Source organism: Echeneis naucrates, chromosome 3, assembly GCF_900963305.1.
Source record: "Echeneis naucrates chromosome 3, fEcheNa1.1, whole genome shotgun sequence".
NCBI lineage: Eukaryota > Metazoa > Chordata > Actinopteri > Carangiformes > Echeneidae > Echeneis > Echeneis naucrates.
Genome location: NC_042513.1, coordinates 27,470,814 through 27,493,585, shown reverse-complemented (window position 1 = coordinate 27,493,585; position 22,772 = coordinate 27,470,814). Strand labels below are relative to the sequence as shown.

General features: G+C 42.8%; 5 protein-coding genes across 11 annotated transcripts; 4 read left to right on the top strand and 1 right to left on the bottom strand.

The window, feature by feature from the left end:
- Positions 1-2,131, top strand: LOC115041079 (stathmin-4-like). Its single transcript, XM_029498371.1, has 6 exons — positions 1-52; positions 139-234; positions 801-1,009; positions 1,173-1,325; positions 1,419-1,436; positions 1,807-2,131. Exons 1-6 carry the CDS (start codon positions 40-42, stop codon positions 1,813-1,815), a joined length of 498 nt encoding a protein of 165 aa, XP_029354231.1. The 5' UTR covers positions 1-39; the 3' UTR covers positions 1,816-2,131.
- Positions 2,132-3,617: 1,486 nt separating this feature from the next.
- On the bottom strand, positions 3,618-5,034 carry LOC115041407 (interleukin-17F-like). Its single transcript, XM_029498825.1, has 3 exons — positions 4,894-5,034; positions 3,982-4,196; positions 3,618-3,864 (listed from the first exon to the last, which is right to left on the bottom strand). Exons 1-3 carry the CDS (start codon positions 4,918-4,920, stop codon positions 3,618-3,620), a joined length of 489 nt encoding a protein of 162 aa, XP_029354685.1. The 5' UTR covers positions 4,921-5,034.
- Positions 5,035-8,016: 2,982 nt separating this feature from the next.
- Positions 8,017-10,510, top strand: LOC115041264 (interleukin-17F-like). The gene is made up of 4 exons (XM_029498609.1): positions 8,017-8,083; positions 9,071-9,192; positions 9,737-9,894; positions 10,212-10,510. Exons 1-4 carry the CDS (start codon positions 8,017-8,019, stop codon positions 10,435-10,437), a joined length of 573 nt encoding a protein of 190 aa, XP_029354469.1. The 3' UTR covers positions 10,438-10,510.
- A 1,012-nt stretch (positions 10,511-11,522) lies between these two features.
- LOC115041262 (membrane progestin receptor beta-like) lies at positions 11,523-13,387 on the top strand. Its single transcript, XM_029498607.1, has 5 exons — positions 11,523-11,718; positions 11,845-11,923; positions 12,501-12,651; positions 12,728-12,928; positions 13,091-13,387. The coding sequence occupies exons 1-5, from the start codon at positions 11,523-11,525 to the stop codon at positions 13,385-13,387; spliced, it is 924 nt and encodes a 307-aa protein (XP_029354467.1).
- A 1,517-nt stretch (positions 13,388-14,904) lies between these two features.
- Positions 14,905-22,162, top strand: LOC115041322 (uncharacterized). 7 transcript variants are annotated; one of them, XR_003840597.1, is made up of 9 exons: positions 14,905-15,068; positions 16,607-16,645; positions 18,896-19,376; positions 19,662-19,722; positions 19,818-19,887; positions 20,140-20,202; positions 20,272-20,331; positions 21,092-21,506; positions 22,120-22,162. XR_003840597.1 is itself a non-coding variant. In XM_029498698.1 (8 exons), the coding sequence occupies exons 3-8, from the start codon at positions 19,258-19,260 to the stop codon at positions 21,352-21,354; spliced, it is 636 nt and encodes a 211-aa protein (XP_029354558.1). In that variant the 5' UTR covers positions 14,905-15,068; positions 16,607-16,645; positions 19,245-19,257; the 3' UTR covers positions 21,355-21,527. The 7 variants fall into 7 exon arrangements, 5 of the variants coding, with proteins under 5 accessions (XP_029354558.1, XP_029354555.1, XP_029354559.1 ...); XM_029498698.1 differs by lacking the exon at positions 22,120-22,162 and having other exon boundaries at positions 19,245-19,376; positions 21,092-21,527; XM_029498695.1 differs by lacking the exon at positions 22,120-22,162 and having other exon boundaries at positions 21,092-21,527.
- The last annotated feature ends 610 nt before the right edge of the window (positions 22,163-22,772 follow it).

Sequence of the window (22,772 nt, the reverse complement as noted above, 5' to 3'; positions counted from 1 at the left end):
CTCACCACAGTGTCTTCAGAGGACAACAGCAGCAGCAGGATGACGCTGGCAGGTGGAGCAGATTATTGATTATTGATTTGTTGTTGTTGTTTGTCGGTTTCAATCTTAGTTTGAGGCTGATGTCTGTTTCCTGTCCAGCATACAGAGACAAGGTGAGACAGCTCCCCCTGGTGTCTGTCTTCTGCTCCTGCATCCTCCCCGAGCCTCGAGAGATGGTGAACGACAAGAAGGAAGGTCAGCAGCTTCTCATCTACTCTCCTCTGCTGTCCTCTGCCGTCCCTTTCTGTCCATTTCTGTCTTGTATTGTCCTTTACTGTCTTTAAGGACACACTTGTCCTCTTGCCTGAAGTATTTCTTTTCTTTTCTTCTTAAACATTTATCAGTTTATTTATTTATTGATGTATTTGTGACTGATTGAGTTATTCTGACTCTTTTTATTGCTGAATAGTTAAATATTTCACTATCACAGTGTCTCTCTGACTCATCTGTCAAACCTCCACAGACATACTCACAACCCACTGGTTTCCATAGCAACGCCTTAGCAACAAGACAAGTGTTTAAACTGGATTGACAATATAAATGTCTAATCAGTGTTGGATCAGAACGATAAAAATATCTGGTCAGGTTTTAAAATCCTTCATCTTTGCTCTGGTCTCTGCAGCTGGACCGTATCCCATCATGCATTAGAAAAACCTCAACAGGTACCAGCCTGTAACAGGACTGATGGTCTAAATAAAGGGCTCCACTAAACCAGGTCTCCACCTGGTCCTCATGGTCTCGTGTCTTTGTCCTTGTTGCAGCTGGTGTGGTGGACCTGAACCTGTGCAATATCCGGGACATGGAGGTGATCGAACTGAGCAAGCGGGCGAGTGGTCAGGCCTTCGAGGTCATCCTGAAGCCGCCCACCTTCGACGGCGGCCCCGAGCTCAGGGCCACCACACCCCCCCGCCAAAAACCTTCGCTGGAAGAGATCCAGAAGAAACTGGATGCCGCTCAGGAGAGGAGGAAGGTGTGTGAGGGCATGCTGGGGGTCAAAGTCAAAGGTCAAGTGCTTAGAACGTGTCGCGTCTGTTGTTACTCCAAAAGAATCAAGCTTTTGTTTCCTAAAATATAAATAATGGATTTCTGTTATAGAGTTAAAATGTATGAAATCCCACTCTTTCGCTCTCTAGTGTCAGGAGGCGGAGCTACTGAAGCACCTGGCCGAGAGGAGGGAGCACGAGCGGGAAGTGGCCCAGAAAGCTCTGACCAAAGAGTGCCAGGAGCATCGTGCCGACGCCGACGAGGAGCAGAGACAGATGCACCTGAACGCCTCGCAGGAGGAGGTGAGAAGTTCCTGTTTCCTGTCAGACGATGACTCAGATTCTCCTTCAATGATTCCCTGGCCTGATTCGTGTGTGTCTGTGTTTGTGTTTCAGGACAAGCTCAGTGTGGAGGTGAGGAAGAGGAGGAAGAAGAGGGGGGACTCTGTCGCATCCTATAAACATAGTGTGGTAGTGGACCATTGATTTCATGCCTGGGGGGTCACAGTCAGATTACAGCCTGGGGTTTGTTCTGGGGGAGTAAGAAGCTCCAAGACAGCCCCATGAATTTGATTTTATTTTAGGGACAGAAGGATGATGAAAACAGTCTTCACTCTCAATAGGTGACAAAAAGTGCTTCAGCAAAAGTCTGTTCATTTCTCAGTTGTTTCCTTCCAACGTACAAACATTTAAAGGTCCCAAACCAAACCAGACCTGGACCCTGCTGTCCACATAATGTGGCTCACCCTGGAGATAAAACACTCTGTGTGTCTTCTGCCTGCAGGTGTCTTGATGGCCTGATCACAACACAAGCTGAACTTTTTTTGGAAGCCATTTTGGAGGGTTGATGAGCCGGGTGTTGATGAGCCCGGCGCTCTCCGACTGGGAGACTCTAAAAAGAAGCATAGAAGAAGAGGACGAGGCCTGAGGACACGTCTGACTGTTCGGGCTCTTCTGAACAACCAGAACTCTTTAATGAGATAAGACTTGTGGAACTGAAAGGACACTGCAGACTCAGTCATCATTGATGGTTCATGGGGGGTTTGTTGCCATGCCAACGGTGCCAATGTGTTCATGTGTGTGATTGTGTGTCAAGGATTCAAGTGTAGGAGGTTGTGCCCAAACCACACGGACGCAAACCAACAGACACAGACCGAGGCCCAAACCCCCAATGAGGTCCAAGAGACCAGGACACGGAGACAGCTGAACTGGGTCAATCAGCTCCCTCTGCTGGATCATCGAGATCTTTACATGTGCAGGGACAGAAGGACAGTTTGATGAGAGACATACAGGAAATCAGCTGGTGGAACCAAAGATAGACGACAAGAGGCCAAAACAGACAAATCAGAATAAAAGTGGTAAAAATCTCACAGTCGGGTCTCAGTCAGAAGATCCACAAGACCAAAACTAGACTGAGTGAAAAAAGTCTGGATTAAAATATCCAGCAAAGTCCAAACTGAAACAAATTTTTTTTCAAAGCACAGGAGATCCTTTCAAATTAAAACACCAGTGAAACTCATCAGATAAAAACAGCTCTGGCTTTTATTTTTCTAATTTGACATTATCAATATTTGTCTCAAAATTTTTCTTATGAGGAAAATTTACCGCTCTTGGCATGCTAGCAGAAATACAAACACTTAAGTTATGTTTCTCTTCGCTTAAACTGGACAGGAAGTTGTTAGCTCTTTGTGGCTAACATTAGCTCCATCACAGATAACTGACCTGTGGACTCCACGCTGACATGAACGATGAATTCTATCAATGAACAGCTGATCGATTGTGTACAGTGTTTACAGCTGCAGTGTGTGTGTATGTGTATGTGTGTGTGTGTTTCCCTGACAATGTCACTGTAGAGGAGTCAGGGCTGAGGATGATGATGTACAGAAATCACATTATATTTTAAATTCAAGAATAAAACAACAGCACTTTACTCCTCTGTTCATTCTGTTTTATTCCATCAACACATTCAGCTCAGAGCTATAAATAAATCAGCATTAATATAAAACTACCAATAAATATCTCCTGACGATCAATATCATGATGTTTAAATAAAATGTAAGTTAAATTAATGTAAACCATAAATAAAACACAGTAAATGAAACATGAGAGCAGCATGTAGGTGACATAAATGTGCAGAGGCAGATGTTCACCTCCCAGCTCATAAATCTGACTTTAAATTTTCAGTGTGTAGTTATTTCAGCTCTTATTTTTTGTTAGCCTTTAAAGGCACAGGTCGTCGAGTAATGACAGAAATAAAAACACTATTACAATTACCAGATTTGATCTCCGTCTCCATTTCTATATAGATGACTGATTTATATTGGATATAAATTTTTTTAATCACGTTTCTTCATTTTAGATAAAAATAAAATCCCTTCCAGAAAGATGAATTGCAATCTGCTTTTAATCTTCTTCTGCTCTGATCTCTGCATTTAGGCTTTATGTCCACGCTGTAATTGTTATTGTTGTGCTAGATTAGTTTAAATGTATTCTAATTAAATCTAATAATAAAACAGAGCTTTAACTGAAATTCTAACTTTTGATACAGATTCCTAAAAAGAATTAGACAGCTGCTGCTCTGGTCTCTGCCCGTCCTCACTCGTCATATTGGATTATGGGTCGGACGCAGGTGCAGCCCACTGCGATGATGCGATACTCCAACTTGTAATGGTAGCTTTGCCCCGCCTCCTGAGGCCTGACCCGCCGCAGCACCAGCGTTTGGCGCATGATGGGCCTGGACTCCAGGTTCTGGTCCTCCTGGCCCTCCGAGTTCAGACAACCTTTCAGCAAACAGCGAGCCTCGGAGAGCAGGTGAGGATACAGGGACTCATCGTAGGACACGCTGAGGACGGACAGAGACAAGGGACACAAATAAGGACCAGATTAACTTCAATTAAAGGACCATTCCAAAGTTCTATCGGTCAGAATTCAGATCCCTAATGGAGACAGGTGTCCGTACTTGTAGGTCCACGGGGAGATGGATGAGTTCTCCAGAGGCCTCATGGGTTTGGCAGGAACCATCGAGCTGGCGTCCAGTTCCAGGGGGACCGTTTTGATTGCACGGTCAGACGTTTTGTGCGTGTTCGGTGAGTGTCTCAAGTGGGCACCTTCTTTCGGCATGGCCGCCCCCTCCGCCATCATCATCACCATCATCATGGCCACAACACAGAAACCCTGAGGAAGAATAAAATCAGTTTTCACTGAAATCAGCAAAAACACCAAGATTCATCGAGTAAATGTATCAGAAGTGCTTCATGGAAATCACAAATAACAAATCTTGTTATTTTATTTGAATATAAAAATAGATACATAAACATTATTTTGCATATTATTATATTTTATATTATATACTATATATTATATATATATTATATTATATTATAAGATTCAACTTCTGAAAAGAACTCTTTTACAATTAGACTGCAATAAATAGCTTTAGAATTTAAATTAAAATATCTCAAAGATATAATAAACGTAATATTCAGAATTCAATTCCAGATAAAATGAACATCGAATTAAAAAGAATGTGATTTAAACTATTTCATTGACAGTTTAAATGTGAAACAACAAAGTGGTGAATATGAAATTGATTTGAATTTGAATGATTTATAAACACCTAAATGAATACAGATTCAGATCATGTTTTCATTGAATGATTTTTATTGAGCTGAAGTTTTGTTGAATATTATTATTGTTCATTATATCCGTCACATGGATGTAAAATAGAATAAAACATAAAAATGTATTCAGAATATCTTTTAGTGATTCCTGAACTCTGAATTCAGATATTGATCACTGATCACTTTTAAGCTTTCATGATTTTCTCACTTTTAAATTTCTGTTTGGATGAAACAAAGGAAGCTGCTCTCACCGTCACGCTGCAGGACGATGGAAACATGATGCTGGACTTCTTGCTGTTTTGGTTCTTCTTCAGATCTTCTCGTGCGTTGTTAACCCTCGGTGTTCGTAGGCTCCCCGGGCTCAGATGGAGGTTCAGGTTGATCGGAGTTAAACTGGCTCTTCTTCAGGCGGTGTTCTGATGGGTGCTGTTTAAAGCCATGATTTTTATCCTGCTGGCCATCAGAGTCAGCACTGTTGTCGGACTTCCTTTGATGATGTCATCATCTGTTCCCCACACAGACCAGCGGTGTGTTTAGGTGGATGACCCACTTTCACAGTCAATTCGAAGTTCTAATGAATCTGCAGTGAAAGGTTGAAAGTGATTTTCTAGGTCATGTTCTGCTCTGCAGCGTCAGGTCTTCGCCATAAACATCATCTTCGGTCTGATTTGTCTGAATAAGCAGAAACCAACATCAAAGAAGGAAAATCCTGAACATCCAACACCTGAACACATCACCTGAATGCCCCACGACAGGCCTCAAACTTCTCTGCTTTTAGATTTTATACTTATTATATTTTCAATCACATAACATGTGAGAACAGAATATAAGTTGATGATATGCATGTATATATCTATACACATCATGTGTATGATATAAAATGATTTATGATGTTTAGATATACTTTGACATATTTTTATAAGAACATTTATTTAATACATTCTGACAAACATATTAATGTAACATATTCTGACAAGAATATCAATTTATAATATATTTAAGAATAAAATAAACTCTATCCAGTGAATTTGATCTCATTTGATTTGATCTGATTTGATCTGATCTGATCTGATCTGATCGCATCTGATCGGATCTGATCCGATCATCTTTGGACCCTTGATGATCTTTGATGACATGATTAATCTGAGTCACATCTCTCCGTCCGTCACGTCCCATCAGACGCGTCATTGGTGCTTTTAATGTCGTCAGTGTGATGAAATGAGAGAAACTTTTGGACAGTTTGCCATCACAGTGTTTTGTTCTGGGGGCCTCTGATGGCCCCGGGTGGCCCCCCCGGGGCCTGTGAGCCTGTCTCTGTCGGGGCGGGTCGTGCTGCAGGATGCTGGCGCTCCTCTCTGACCTGGTTTTGGGTTGTTGTGACTCAGGTTTGTGTGAAGTGCAGCATCATCCATAACACGTCTGTTGTGTGGTTTTTTTGTTCAGCCCACGCTGCCAGTTTGCCTCCGACCTGGTTTGATGCTAATCTGCGGCTTCCTGTGCTGCTTTCTTTGCTTTTCCATTGTCTGAAATGCTAACAGGCCTTTTATGGAGGAAAAGGGTGAATGTATGAAATCCATGTGATTCACGATAGAAGAAAAAAATGTCCAAGAATTACATTTATTCCACCAACAGAAAGTTCATGAGCTGCAGACAAACACACACTTTCAATTCTGATAAATCACTGAGTGATTAAACTGATTTCTCATTCAGCCTGTCGATGTTCAATCATCTCAATCATCAGAGGAAGAATATGCTTTTAATAATAATCGACCTCTGAGATTATGAGCTGAGTCATCTAGTTTCTCTTTGTTTCTTGTCCTTCAGGTGGCCTGGGAAAGATGTTTTAGAATAAAAGTTGTGCGTTAACAGCACAGGAATAATTGGCGTCTGAGGCCAGAGGTGCAAACACGAAGTTGTCTTTGTCTGAGGAGACAGAATCTTTTAATGTGAAGAAACTGAAAAGACGTGACCAATGAGAAAAGTCTTCTTTGTTGGTGCTGTTTGATCTGCATACTCGTTTTCTTCTGAGTTCTTTTGTCAGAACGCTTTTTTCTTGCGCCGCCGACAGTACAAACAGGAAGCTGTCCCTGCTGCAGCTGCAGACCTGGACCGTGGCAGCATCCCACGGGGCGTTTCCTGCTCAGGAAAAGTGCTGATGGTTGTGACGGTAACAGATGAGGCGTTATCAGCGTGACACCCATCTCGTTTCCTCTGTGTCAGTCAAAGCAGGTCAGACAGAAGATGCTGACGCTTTCATCAAATCTTCAGGTTTAGACCTGACTATATCACAGCCAAAACCACACCTAACGCCCCCTCTGTGATGTCACAGCTGGGGGCGGGGCCACAGCCCCATAACCAATGTATGGAAACAGGAAGCTGAAAGCTGCCAACGCACAGAGAGACAATTTATTTAGTAACATTCAGTCTTTCTGTTTTAAGTTTTTTTTTTAATCTCTCCTCACATTCAGACTGATTCTGTCTGATCAGTTCAGACTCTCCACAGAAAAGTTCCTCTCATGTGTTTGGGTCGTTTCTGTCTTTATCTGATCAGCAGTTCTGCTCATTAATGATGAAAAATCTGCTCCAAATATCAGATTGTCTTTATTCTGTCGACACAATAAACTCAGAAATAAACAGGACTGATTCGGAGACGCTGATTGGCTGTGACATCACCCAGCGGAACCAATACTCTAGACGTCACTAACGACCAGATTAAAAAGAAGGATGTGGATCATCAGACCAGCAGAGTCCAGGTCCAGGTCTAAAGACAGATTGTTGTGTTTCCTGATGTCCTCAGTCCTCGGAGGTTTGTCTTTCTACGAACAGTTTCCGTCCCCCACCCACAACAGAGAGAACTCAAAATGGGGTCAGGGTGATTCAGGTTTTGGTCACAAACTGACATCCAGGAACACACTGTCGTCATGGCAACAGTATTTATTTATTTCGTCTTTATTCGAATCCAGAGACCAAGTCCAGGTCTTGGTTCAACCAGCAGTTCGTTGGCTCTCTGTCAAAGTAGACCAGGATCTTTCCCTGAACTGGACCTGAACCGTACAAAGAAAATAAAAACACACACAGTGTGCATGTAAAACATATATGCATCAACTATAGTATAATATCATAAATAACATATTTAATATTTGAGTCCCCCCACTCATCTATGTGGTTTCCCTGAACTTCCCTGAAGTTTCCAGATTTCAGTGTTTTACCGTCAGGCCTCCAACACATTCTCAGGCGTCTCCTTCAGCTGTTCATTATTCACAATAAATGCAAATTAAAGTAAAATCAGAGAAACAAAAAAGAAATAAGAAATTCATTTTTCTGCCAGTTGACCACACCAGAGATCAAATTGGAGATCATCTCAACCTCCCACCATGTTCAAAGCAGAGAAGGATCTGGATCTGGCGTGGAGATTCTCAAACTGTGGTCCGGGGCCCTCTGGTGGGCCGTGTGGCTTATAACAAGTGAGCCAACAAATAATTTGGAAAAAATCATAAAAGATAAAAATTGTTTTAATTTTTTTTAAACGTTTCTCATCATCATGCGACCTTCCTGCTTTTGGTTCAAAGTGCAATTTAAATGTATTACTCATTTATTACTCAGAATGTTATTACTCATTCTCTGTATTTTAAAGTATAAGTTTAAATGTTAGACATAATGTAATATAATATAATATCATGTAAGAGTATTAAGACAAACCATAAAAATAGTTTTAAACTGGTTTTGACAGGGTGTCACAGTGATTCTGTCCTGGTTCAGTTCCCCTCCTGAGGCCTCCACAGACGTCCTGTTTGGGTTCATTGGTGACTCTAACCTGTCCGTAGGTCTGAGTGGTTGTTGGTCTGTCCAGGTGACTCCGCCCCTCACCCAGAGTGAGCTGGGATTGGCTCTAGAACCCCCGTGACCCGGAAACAGATCGAGAAGAAGATGGATGAATGAATGAATGAATGGGTGACATTAATATTGTTTGAAAAAATGCATTAAATCAAATATTTGATCTGGTTTGATCTCTTTCGATTTCTTACTGTTTATCTCTCCAGAAGGTTGCTGTACAGCTACAGTGCCGTTATAAATGTGATAACAGTGAAGCTGTTTGTCCACAAAAATAAATGACATCTCATATTTTCATAAATGAAGTTTCAGTGTTTTAGTTTTTGTGACTTCACATTCTGCAATAAAATAAAGACAGGAAATGTTAGAACATTATAAAATGTTTTTAGATATCTTAATAGCTTTAATATAAATCTGAGTGCAGGATCACTTTAAAAAATGAAAAAGATTTGGCACAGCTCATCAGATGAAGATCTTTGATAAAGTTGCTGTTCTGATCTGAGTGGAAACAGAAGCTGATGTTATCAGAGGTGAAGCTGCTTCCTTCAGTCTGATGGTGTTCAGAGATAACAGGAATCTCCCTCGTCGTCTCTGCAGCTTCTTATCGCTGCCATCAGCCCGCCGACTTAAATACTGAACTCAGAGTCAGCTCGCACACTGAAGCTGGACCGGACCGAGCTGAAGACATGAAGCTGAGGCTCCACATTTGTTTCCTGCTGGTGAGCATCATCTCCATCCTCTAAGACCAGCCGATGATCCGACTTTATAGAGACAGAAGATGCTGATGAAGTCTCATCATCCATAAAATACCAAACTCTAATTAATGGAAGACAGAACATGAACTGATGTGTTTTTATCTGTTACCTGTCATCGTCACACAACAGCTGATTTTATTATTTACATTTTTTAACGAAACTTTAAAGGTCCATATTTTAGAGTAAAGTCGCTTCTTTAGTATCGTGGTGAGTACACCTGCTTGGTATGCAGGAGGCCGGGGTTCAATTCCCCAACGGGGAACCCCACGATGTCCCCCCACTAATGGTCCTCTTGTGTCGGTCCCAAGCCTGGATAAACGGGACGGTTTGGTCAGGAAGGGCATCCGGTGTAAAACTGGGAAAAAAAAAAACTAAAACAATATCAAAGGTCCAGATTTTATGATTCTGAAATTCTAGTGTCTCTATAAATCGTTCAGTTTTTCACCCGACTTTACTGCATCAGCGGGAAAATCCCTTTTTAAGTTAAACTCACCTGTTCTGTCCTCAGGTATGTTGCAGTGCATTGTGGGTAGAGGCCTCCTCCAGGGATAAAGGTCCTCATCCTCCTGGGTGTGACTCCATGTTGGCGTTCTCCTTGAACGAGTCCTCCTTATCAGAAGGAAGTGGGAACATCCACCTCAGATCTCTGTCTCCATGGAGCTGGAGGTGTGACATCACACAATGACATCACACATCAATAACATTAAGACAAAAAGCAAGTAGTAGAAAACTACTGAATTCATAAAAAAAAAAATTATTTTTCAAAATCCATAAATCAGAGTTATTACATATAAACTATTTAGATTTTGTCTCATTTCACTTTGAAACTTTGGTTTGTGTTTCTAATTTATTTATCCACATGTTGAATTTTGTTGTTCACAATGAAAGTGAGACTTACTTTTATTGAATACAGAATTTAAAAGTAATTCGTAGAATTTAATTCAGTGTTATGTTGTTGTTGTTGTTGTTTGTTGTTATTTCAGGTCTAACACGGTGAAGAACCGGATCCCATCCACCATCTGGGAGGCCGAATGCAGCAGCTCCTGTTTCAGTCCTGGTCCCAGATCCACGGACTCAAAGGACCTGGACTCTGTCCCGATCTACCAGAACATCCTGGTCCTGATCCGGCAGGGGGCCGGACGCTGCTTCACTGCGACCTACCGCTCCGTGGCCGTTGGCTGCACCTGCGTCAGGACCAGGACCAACTGAGTCCACATCGGTCCAGCACGGAGGACTCATCGAAAGAAAAGTGGAATTTAATATTTAACATTTTGTGATTGAATTGTGTCAGTTTGTCAACATTTGTTTGTGTAAATAAAAACACACAAAATGAACTTGAACCTGGTCCTGTATTCATTATAGTCCAGATGAGACCAGGAAACTGCTTTAAAGGCAGCTGTGGGGACTGTTTGTGCGTGTGTGTGTGTGTCTGTGTGTTGAGTCTTGTGACATCTGAAATCCCAAACAGAGAAAAACACATTCAGACCAAAACCAGCTGAAATGAACAGGAAACAAAAGATTAGGTGTGTGTGTGTGAGTGTGTGTGTGTTTGGTTCATGAGTTACTGTTGACCTGCTCATTCCTGCTGCTTGTCAACCAGTCACATGAATTTTCACATACACAGACACACACATACCAGCCTCCGAACAGAAACAGGCTCTAGTTTTGATGTGAGTTTAAATTTTTGCTAAATTTTACTTTTTAGGTTTGTTTGTTTGTTTGTTGGTTAGTTGGTTGGTTTTTTTGTTTGTTGGTTGGTTGGTTTGTTTGTTTGTTTGTTTTTTTATTTGGTTGTTTGTTGGTTAGTTTGTTTATTTGTTTATTTGGTTGTTTGTTGGTTAGTTGGTTGGTTTTTTGTTTGTTTGTTGGTTGGTTTGTTTGTTTGTTTGTTTGTTTTTTTATTTGGTTGTTTGTTGGTTAGTTTGTTTATTTGTTTATTTGGTTGTTTGTTGGTTAGTTGGTTGGTTTTTTGTTTGTTTGTTTGTTGGTTGGTTGGTTTGTTTGTTTGTTTGTTTTTTTATTTGGTTGTTTGTTGGTTAGTTTGTTTATTTGTTTATTTGGTTGTTTGTTGGTTAATTGGTTGGTTTTTTTGTTTGTTTGTTGGTTGGTTTGTTTGTTTGTTTGGTTATTTGGTTGTGAATATTGAGGATAAACTTTTTGATAAATCTTAATCTTCATCCCATAAACTACAGTACCCATTATCCTTAGCTTCTTAACAACAAGCCCCTCCCCCTCCATGGTCAACTTCCTGTCTTTCTTCTTTGTGCAGACTGAAGTCAGGATCCTTTCCCATCATGCTTCAGGTGTTGTTCGCCCCTCCTTCACTCCCTCTGGTGTCGTGGCTCCTACCCCTGTTCCGGGAGCAGTTCGTCCTGTCGTGGCGCTGTCCCGTCCCCGGTCTCTTCCATGTCCAGAATCAGAACCTGGATTTGTGGAGCCCCCTGCTGTGTGCTGTCTTTGTGGTGTTGAGGTTTCTGACCTTCATCGTCCGTCAGGGAGGGGTACGAGTCCGGTCCAGTGCAGGTCGGTTGGCCTCGTGGGTTTATCTGAGTGTCTGACTCTTTGACCTCTGACCTCCTCAGGGGATTCTGGGCTTTCGGCTGCAGGGTCCTGAAGGTCAGGGCTTCTCTGTGGACGCGTCCTCGCTGCCTCTGGCCCTTTACGTCTTCTCTGCCGTCGCATCCCGGAGCTGCAGGTACGAGCTCCAAAGACTCTTCGAGTCAAGAGCTGCTTCAGGGTGCACAGAAAATCAGAAACCTTCAGGAAGTCAGTCCACCGGCTGTAGTCAGAAGTCAGATGGCATTGAAGTCTATGGGAAAATGTCCCTCCTCCTCCTCAGTAAATGTGTTCCTGATGAGTTTAGATTAGATTAGATTAGATTTCCTTTATTGTCCCACAATGGGGAAATTCACATTGTTACATCAGCAACATTTTAAACTTTTTTAAACATTTTAAACAACAAACAAGAAGCAAACAACAGAGACACACAATAGCAGGTAGTACTACGTTACAATGTCCATTTTTAAATGATGCTCCATTTAAAGGGAAGCAGAGGAGGAGGGAGGGGAGGGGTTAGGGGTGGGGCTAAAGTGTGACTGACAGGCTGGACCATCCAATCAGGAGAGCAGGTCAGATCCACCTTTTCTCTAGAAGAGCTAAAACCGGCTGAAAAGCTGCAGGGTTGATGATCCTCTCAGTCCGTTAGCATCCGTTAGCGTAATGTGATCTATTGATTATTGATTAGCAGGTCAAACAGATTCTCAATGTTGCAGCGCTGCAGCTCACCTGTTGCGGGCAGAGCAGGCGCATTACTGGCTCTTCTTCCTGGACTGTGTGGGCGTGGCCATCTACCAGTACGGCTGTGCTCTGGCTCTGTTCCTGTACAGCTCAGACCCCACCTGGACACAAAGCATGCTGGGAAAGGTGTGTGGATCCGTCTAAAACGTCACTAACCGACACGATAGGCTCAGATGAACCAACGATGCGGCTTTCTTTGCAGATCTTCCTGCCAGCTGCCACCGTCCTCACCTGGTTCTCCTGCATCACCTGCTACTGCTCAAAGCTTCATGTCCGCCAACCATACCTGCTGATCAGGAAGTTGTGCCTGGTCTGGATGGGCGGGGCCATCAGCCCTGTTGTCCATCGTCTCGCCACCTTCAGCTGGATGAACAACGCCACTCTGCTGCTGCATGTCCTGCAGGTGATTGTTTGGTAGTCAGAGGCTGATTTAGATGTTTCCTTCAGGAGCTGGTGGAGATCAAACCTTCTCCACACATTCAGATCAGCTGTGGACAGAAGATGGTGAAGCTCTGACTGACTTGTCCTGTTGACCTTTAATTGACCTCTTCCTTTTCACCACCAGGTGGTGCTGTTTCTGCTATCATTCTTCTTCTTCTCTTGCCCCGATTGCTTCTCCCCCGGCCGCAGCCATCAGCTCTTCCACATCCTGTTGACTTTCTGCATGCTCGTCCAGCAGGAGGCACTGTTCCAGGACTTCGTGTGGCGGCGGCCTGTGCTGGCCCGGCAGTTTGGGGAAGAGTGGCTCCTTCTGGCCTGCGCCTCCTTCCTCTGCCTGACCTTCTGCTGCGCCGTGATGGCGCTGGCCATGAGGAGGAGAGCTCAGGCTGAGCTGATGAAGGGCGATGAAGGACAAAGATAGAAGAAGAAGAAGAAGGTGTGGCCTCACTTGCACACCCGAGGAATTTACTTTGAGTCCATGTGACGTTTCTGAGCAAACATGAGTTATGAACATGTGTGTGTTTGTCACTCATCTGGATTGTCTGGTTCCTGGGTTCAGATTTTGTGTATCTAAAGCGTCACGCTGCAGTCGAACAGAAAGTTTTTACACAGTTTTAAATCTCATTCTGCTTTCTGTCTGTTCAGCTTCAACATTTTGTTTATGTCATTAAGTGAAGTTTGTATTTTTATTAACAGATCAAATAAGAACTCGTCAACGTTTATTTCTACTTTGAGTTTTTGGAATCTTTAGCTGAGTGTTGACCTGTCTGGGCCACCGTAGTAGGAGGACCATGCTATTCTGCTGCTACAAGATCTGATTAGAAAAATCAAAAGTGGCCTTGTTTAATGACATATTTAATCATCTCTGTAACACGATTCATAATTATCGTGATACATCAGGCGACAATGACCGCAGTGACGTAGTTACCATAGTAACCACAACTCCACAGTTATTCTGCAGTAAAAATCAGCTGTCACTCAGAGAGAGGGCGGGGTTTATTAGTTATTTTGTAGATTTGTCATCATCAAATGAATAAATCACCCCGTTTGTGTGGCAGCGGCACACAGATCAACTGTCACAGTCTCTGTGGCTTTGTTATCTCTCCTCACTCCACCAGTCAAGCAGTAAGTGTCCGTTGAGTGTTTGGGTGGAGCTGCAGATAGAGTTCCTCCTTCAGTCCATCGGAGCTCCAGCTGCCTGAGCCTCAGAGAGCAAGCTCAGCGCATCGTTTCTTTGGCTGAAAAATGAAACACACAACGTTGGAGAAGCATGATGACAAATGTGTGTTTGCCAGTCAGTGAGGGTAGAGTCTGCATGTCCACTTCACATAAACACAATTCATGAGAAACATGAGATGTGAAACATGCGAACATGTGAAATGAATATGCTACTTCCCCCACATCTGGTGATCGCAGTTGTCATGGTTACAACAACACAGCTCCCTGTCACGATGTCCTGCAGGCTCGTCTCTGATTGGACCGTCTCGTCGGACAGAAGCTAACAGTGTGGCTAGGCTAAAAGGGCAGACCTGTAAAGAGGGCGGAGCCTAATTTCCCGCCTTACAGTTAAGCTTTGTATCAACATTAAATTCAAACCTGCGGACCAACAGGCTCACAGGTAGCTGTTAACTACAACTCCCATGATGCATTTCAACAACTAATGTTTGATTGACAGCTTTGAATTTACCGAGAGAAAACATGAAAGGTAAAATTAAAATAAAACCAAAAAATCACTTCCTGCAAGTGAAATAAGAGTTTTCTTATTCAGTCTGTCAGTGTGTGTGTGTCTATCTGTGTCTGTTTGTGTGTGTGTGTGTGTCTGTGTGTCTGTTTGTCTGTCTGTGTGTGTGTGTGTGTGTCTTTAAGCAGCTCAAACAGCTGAGCTGTTGAGTGTTTGTTCAGTCAATGAATAAACCTGCAACAGGAACAACTCCCTCAGTCACTGCCTGGACCTGAACCTGGACTTGGACCTGGACTTGGACCTGGACTCAGCTCAGCTCACAGGTTCAAACCGGTGACTTTAGAACCAGAAGCAGAAGAATCATCCAGCTGTCAGTGAATGTGAACGTGATATTAATATCCTCTGCAGACGTCATCTGCCAGTGAGTTTCTCGCTTCTCTTTTCAGAAAATGTGTACACACATAATAAATATGTCTCCGTAAATATAAAAGACTTCAGTCCAAAATTTATTTTGAACTTTATTAAAATATGAATTTCAGAAACACAAAAACAGATCGAGAGTCATAAATATTAACATGCCTGAGGGAATATTATCAGAAAATGAATAATTCCTGCTGCAGATTATAAACACAGATCTTTGGAGTTTCAGATAATCATTGAAATCTGGTTTCATGTCCTGCCATGTCTGTGATGTCACAGTTGATGTTGCTGCTCTTCATTTGTAACCATCTTTTCTAACATTTATCTGATTTGACTTTGGTCACAGATTACTGATATCATTTATGAACTAACACTGTTGATGTATGAATATTGTTGCTAAAGCTAACCAGCTGTATATCAGTTCTGCCTTTGAGAACTGAAACATTAAAGTGACAGAAATATCAGGAATTAATAATCAGAATTTACCGTTAGGTAAATGGCGTGAACAGAGTTTTTACTCTGACCCGTCCTCCTTCTCTGAGTGTTTTTATTATTTCAGAATTTATCATTTACGACGGCTCTTAACCCAGTTTTGCCATGTTGCACTCACATTTTGTTGATCGATTGACACTCCTGGCTGTCTTTTGTTGTGTCATTGTGTTGCACTGCCTGGTGTGTACTGTGAGCTGAGGGATCCAGAGAATTTCCCTGAGGGGATGAATGAAGCATCCATCCATACATTTTAGGCTTAATGAGTAGTTTCATGATTGAAAAAAGTTTTACTGTCGATTGATGCATCAACATGCAGCCCTGACGCCATTTTACATGTTATATTTCAAAAGTCACAACTTTATGAACAAAGTTTTGGTTGACAGATAATTCATGCAGACAAAAACTCTTGTGTTTGTGAGTCTGAGAATTGAAAAGTCATGCTGCACAGGCTGAGCAGAAATGTGACAGCTCATTTTCTTATCACAGCATAAATGCTGTAAACCTGGTTCAGGTCTGAACCAACAACTAAACCTGCAGGTCCTCCACAGACCAGCAGAGTCCAGCAGGGAGTCCGCCCCTTAGAGGGCCAACCTGTTTCCAGTCTGGAACCAGAACTGTTCTGGTCTCTGGTCCTCCTTCATGATGACTGAGGGGAGGATTCAGAGAATCAGCTGTTTCCTGTTTTAGTACTACAGTCATGGAGCACTGGGGGCGTGGCCTCTTTGACTGACAGGTGTGTGAGCGATTGACGGTAACTGTTGTGAAGTCTCAGCTCGGCCTCTTTGGTGGTTGTTGGGTTAGCTGGGAGTTAGGGGGCGGAGTCAGGCTCTGACAGGAGCGCAGCGTGAGCGTCACAGATGCGGCATCCATCTTTGTTTACAGACTCCTCCTTAAAAACAAACAGTGTCACCTGAAGTGAAGTGGCGTCTCCAGCCTTCATGGAGAAAAGCGTTGGACTGTTCCTTTAAAAAATCTTTATTGATCGTCATGTTCATTCCATTCAGTATTAGGACAGCTCGTTCTGATGAGGTTGTGTTTGTCTTCCAGGCATCAGGATGGTGATGGTGACGCTTTACTAAACAACAGGTAAACAACAGAGGAGTATTCCAGAAAAACCCCGAGATGAGGCAAACTCTGAGTTATCGGTTCCAGAAAGAGGCAGTCACCATGGTAACAGACTCACCTGATGAGTTTCTACCTGTCTCCTCCACACAAAGACAGCTGTTGGATATGGATTGTCCATTCATTCCCAATCAGTAACATTCTCCGGCCACACATCACCAACCTCACGCACTGTGGACGTGCGCTCACGTCACAGCTAATTTTATTCCGTTTTTTTGCAAACAGTAGTTTTCTTTACAACATCAGGGATGCAGAGCACTTTGGAAAGACAACAGTGTGTAGAGCTGTGAGAAAAGGAACTCCTGCACTGAAACGGCTGTTCTGGGACTCAAACCTGTAAGAAACATCAAAGAGGAAGTGAAATTATATTCTATTATTTTAAATGATTTACATTCTGCTGCTCTCCCTGTGGCAGCAGACAGCGTTTCTTCTTCATCTTCTTCCTCCTGTGATGTTTCAGAATATTTCGAACAGCCATCTGAGGCCAGATCTGAGTCTGGAATACTTACAGCTGCCGGGTGTTCAATAGTTTCAGTCGGAGGCTGAATGAGGCAGATGACACCATCCACAACTGTTGGGGGGGCGGAGATATATATACAAGAAGTGTTATATATATAAGTTTTATTTTTCAAAGACACCAGTTTATACTTACACCTGATGCAGGCACTTGTGTCCAGGGGGATGACCCCGGGTGACCTCAGCTCCTCAGCCTGTCAGAGGTGGTGGTGGCGGCTCCACCTGTTTTCTGTTGGCTCAGCAGAATTCAAATGTTAATCTCTATTTTTTTAATTAGTAGATTTTATTTTTTTCGTTTACACATCGCCACTTTATGAATTACTTCAGTAAAAATGGGTAAACATTGTACGATGTGTTCATCTACTCAGTGAGCTATTAAATGAGATGACGTTAAAACATTTTGTTAGGGGTTTAAATTAATATTTACTTTGTTTAATAGCTTAAGTCAATTTAAAAAAATAAAATTAAAATCAAAGTGAGGTACAGTCATAGCCCAGCAAAATAAGCCTTAGCTTTTTGAATGATGTTTTGATATTTCATTTTTAATTGCTTCCAAGTACACTTCTGTCCTGACTGCACCTAAATGAAAATCTGATTTTATTCCCATTTGTATTTATACCTGCAAGCTACGCTCTCTTACAGTAAATGTAAAATCAATGGAAGCGTACATCCAAACTTATGTGTCCTGCTGTTTCTCCTTTGCTGCTGCAGCAGTGTTACATTTACAGTGAAACATGTTCATCCTCTCCATCGGCCTGAATCCAGACCTCCACCTCCATTTCATGGTTGTCATGGTGACTTGTGGTATCGGGGCTCCATTGATGATGCCTTTTATAGAGGTTGTGCAACTCAAAGTGAACCAACTCAGATCAGCTGTTCTGGAACCAGATACTCAGAGTTTCCCATCTCAGAGTTTGTTGAACCTCCTACCTGGAATACACTCCAGATAAACAACGGGTAAACAACGGGTAAACAACGGGTAAACAACAGTAAACAACGGGTAAACAACGGGTAAACAACGGGTAAACAACGGGTAAACAACAGTAAACAACGGGCAAACAACAGGTAAACAACAGTAAACAACGGGCAAACAACAGGTAAACAACAGTAAACAACGGGTAAACAACGGGTAAACAACAGTAAACAACGGGTAAACAACAGCCTTGTCTGGTCCGGTTAGATCAGTTCTGCTCCATCTTGACTTGTTTACATTTTTCTTGCTGTTGTATAGTTTTTAAAAGTAAATAGTCTCTTGTTTACTCAGTGATGTTTGTGGGATCGTAGTTTCTGTCTGAGTTGACGCTGCAGGACATGATCTTTTGATTTTGGATGATGATCAGCTGCAGCAGATACACGAGGAAGAGTTGAAAAGATTTGACCTTTGACCTCCTGCTGCATTTAGTCGAGTTAAAGATCAGATAAAGGAAGCTCGTCATGTTATCGTGTCAACCAATAAAATGCAAGTTAAGTTTATAAATAAAGTCTGTGAATTGCTGTGAAATGTCCTCCAGGTGATGAAATATACAGACATACAGTACAGGCCACTTTCCTATTCATCTGAAAGAGAATTTTAGCCTGTACTGTATAATTATGGGAAAATGTCCCTCCTCCTCCCTGATGAGTTTATGGTCTGAAACACAGCTGAAATACAACATGATGTTCATTTTTCCAATGACATCTTTTTTCTACTTATTCCAGAAACCAGGATCTCACCAGCAGCTCACCGACTGACTTGTGTTGTCAGGGTGGTTGTTACCTGATCAGATATTTTCGTCTGAGGTTGTTAAAGGATGAAAGGTCATTTCATTTGCATATGAAGACTTTTCCTTTTGAATTTAGTTAAATGAAACTTTGAATGACTTTATTTCCTCATGCCTCACATGAAATTGCAGGGTTACATTTTGACTCCACAGACACAAATACATTACCTGAGGCAGACCTCAAGTGCGTCCGAGCAGGAAGTCGGTCCTGCCTTCGGTAAACCTGAACATTCCTGTTACAGTCCGTCAGATGTAGGTCACACAACTCACTCACCTGTTTTCCTCAGTTCCTCAGTGATCATGGCTGCAGTTGGAGTTGAAGTCAGCGGGTCCTGGATCCTGTCAGGAGGCATCGGGTTCTTCATCGTCCTCCTCCTCCTCTCCATCTTCCTCACAGCTCTCTGCAGTGACTGCAGAGGGTGAGCTGGTGATCAATGTCTCTGAAATCAGCTTTATGCTGTGTTCACTGTCTGAACTCACACAGGAACCAGAAGCTCTCCAGCCTGTCTTCAAATGCTAGTTTACTGAGGAAGGGTTTACTAAATTGAAGAAACATTTGCAAACATCAGTGATGTAAAGAGCCTCTGTATGACTTACTAGTTGCAGCTGAGGCTCATGGGAACTGCAGTATTTTGTATTTTACTCTTGAAATGTGAATCAGAAGATCATCAGACAGTTTCATGTTCAGATGTTTTGTTTTGTAGCCATTCGTTTGAGCTGCGAGATTCTGACGCAGACAGAAACCCCTCAGCTCTCATCAGAGTGGTGAGTGACCTTTGACCTCCGAGGTGGAGAGACTCCATTTAGCCCGCCGATTAAACTGGAACAGAGTGAATTATTAATGTTGTCTTCACTGACAGGTGAAACTTGAGGAAAGTGGAGCCGCGAGAGATAATCCAATGATCAGAGAGATCCAGAACGATGAGAAAGGTGAGTGTTCAAACAGAACAGAAAGAAAGAAAGAAAGAAACATGAACGTAAAAACCGAACATCAACTAACCATCCAAAAGAACTGAATCTTTTTAAAAGCAGTAATTCGTTTTATAGGTTACCTGAGTAGCTTAGAAGAGTTTAAGTTAGTTTAGAAAATACTGAACCTGAATCAAAGAAACAGGAAGCTGAACCAACTTCAACTTCAAAATAAACATGATGAGTGAATCGCCACTGTGTGTGTTTTCTCAGATGTTCAGACAGATAGCAGTGCAGCTGTGGTGGAGTCAGGAGGAGACTCTGCTGCTGAAGCTGGTGAGTCACGGGTGAAATTAGAAGACACCTTATTACTAGATTTCCCATAATGCATCACTGTGTGTTCAGTGGAGAAGTCAGTCGAAGTCCTGCTGTGGAGAAGCCACCTGAGGGAGTCCCAGAAACAAGGTGATGGTGGTGATGAAGATGGTGATGATGATGAGGATGATGATGATGAGGATGGTGGTGGTGATGAAGATGATGATGATGATGAGGATGGTGGTGGTGATGAAGATGGTGACGGTGGTGGTGGTGATGAAGATTATGAGGATGGTGGTGGTGATGAAGATGGTGATGGTGGTGGTGATGATGAAGATTATGATGAGGATGGTGATGGTGATGAAGATGGTGATGATGAAGCTGGTGTTGGTGGTGGTGGTGATGAAGATGGTGATGATGAAGCTGGTGTTGGTGGTGGTGGTGATGAAGATGGTGATGATGAAGCTGGTGTTGGTGGTGGTGATGATGAAGATTATGAGGATGGTGGTGGTGATGAAGATGGTGATGGTGGTGGTGATGATGATGGTGATGATGATGAGGATGGTGGTGGTGATGAAGATTATGATGATGATGAGGATGGTGGTGGTGATGAAGATTATGAGGATGGTGGTGGTGATGAAGATGGTGATGGTGGTGGTGATGAAGATTATGATGATGATGATGATGATGATGATGATGAGGATGGTGTTGGTGGTGGTGGTGATGAAGATGGTGATGATGAAGCTGGTGTTGGTGGTGGTGATGATGAAGATTATGAGGATGGTGGTGGTGATGAAGATGGTGATGGTGGTGGTGATGATGATGATGAGGATGGTGGTGGTGATGAAGATGGTGATGGTGGTGGTGATGATGATGGTGAAGATGAATGTTAACCTCTCTCTGCGTGCAGGTGTGAATGGCTCCGCCCCTCGAGAGCACATATACCACACCATTGGGCTCACATCCCCATCGACCAATGAGGGACAGGAGGACAGAGGCGGAGTTAGCAGCGCTCAAGTTTCATGCGACAAAAGCAGAAATTTGGTTTATGCTCAGGTGAGCAGGAAGGGAAAACAGGCCACGCCCCCTGTCCATACACCCGAGGCGGTCCAGGTGGATGAGGAGGAGTCTTCACCTCCACTTCCTGACAGGAAGTCAGATCTGGAACAATGAGGGAGGAAGGGCAAAGGACAGGACAGAACGGGCAACGGCAGCTAAAGGACAAAAAAACGAATGACTTCAGTTTCCACACTGGACTCAGTCAGAGCTACAGTCTGACATCTGGAGGTCTGTGATTGGTGGAAGATCTGTGTCACATGACTCAGGTGAATCTTCAATTGAGAGTTTTTAACGTCACACTCGTGTCTTTTCTTCAAAATAAAACAAACTGAACCACAAAGAGGTCGGTGTTAATATACACACACATGCACACAACATCTGACGGTTTCAGGTTATGTAGCATTGGCCGCAGTCCAGGTCCAGGTTTAGAGAGGATCCAGGTCCAGGTTCACAGTCCAGGTCCAGGTTTACTGACGGTCCAGGTCCAGGTTTAGAGAGGATCCAGGTCCAGGTTTACTGACGGTTCAGGTCCAGGTTTAGAGAGGATCCAGGTCCAGGTTTACAGTCCAGGTCCAGGTTTACTGGCGGTCCAGGTCCAGGTCCAGGTTTAGAGAGGATCCAGGTCCAGGTTGTTGGAATATCTGATTTTATGCTTCTTACATGCTTTTATACTTTTTGATGATTATATTATGTACTTATGATGAAGTAAAGAGTGATACACAAATAAAGAAAGTAACAACTGCACAATGTAATGAGGATAGAATATACAGACATGACTGAAAAACATCTTTTATAAAATATCCATATACGGTTTCTGATGCACTGGCATTGTGGGGGTTCTAGTTTGTGTCTGTTCTTCCTTTCTTTACACAAAAACAGGGACTATCAGCGGCCGCCAGGAGCTGATCATGAGAGTGGAGCCAGAGATCACGAGGAGGAAGTGTGCACTCTGAAGAGGGCCGGGGAAAGATAGAGCATCAGACTTCGTGAAGTGACGCTGGAGTTGTCTGCTGGTCAGGGAAACACCGTCTGGTCCAGATCTCTGTAAACAACCTTTTTTTTTATAGTCCACTTTACTGTCAGATAATATAATAATATCCTTCATCAAACCAATGGACGAGTTCACTTTGGGAACTCAAGAAAGTTTACAGACAGTCTGTGTTTTGAAGTAACTCGAAGTAAAAAGTTTATTTTCTAAATTTATCAAAAGGAGAGAAAAAAAAACAGGAAGTTAAACCAACTTCAACTTCATAATAAAAGTTCCAGTATTCAGAAATTCATGGTGAGTCACTCAGTGCTGTGTGTGTCTGTGTGTGTTGGTATCTGCTGATCAGTGTTCAGAGCACGTTCAACACGTTTCATCTCACAGCTGCTGAGGTTCAGAAGGGACATGGAGGGAATTGGTCTCATGTCAGACCCCCAGAGTCCCAGAGAGGGATTATTTTTGCTATGGGCAACGTGGGCGACTGCCCAGGGCGTAATCTATCTGGGGGCGCACGTGTGCCCTCAAAAAAAAAAACAAAAAAAAACTT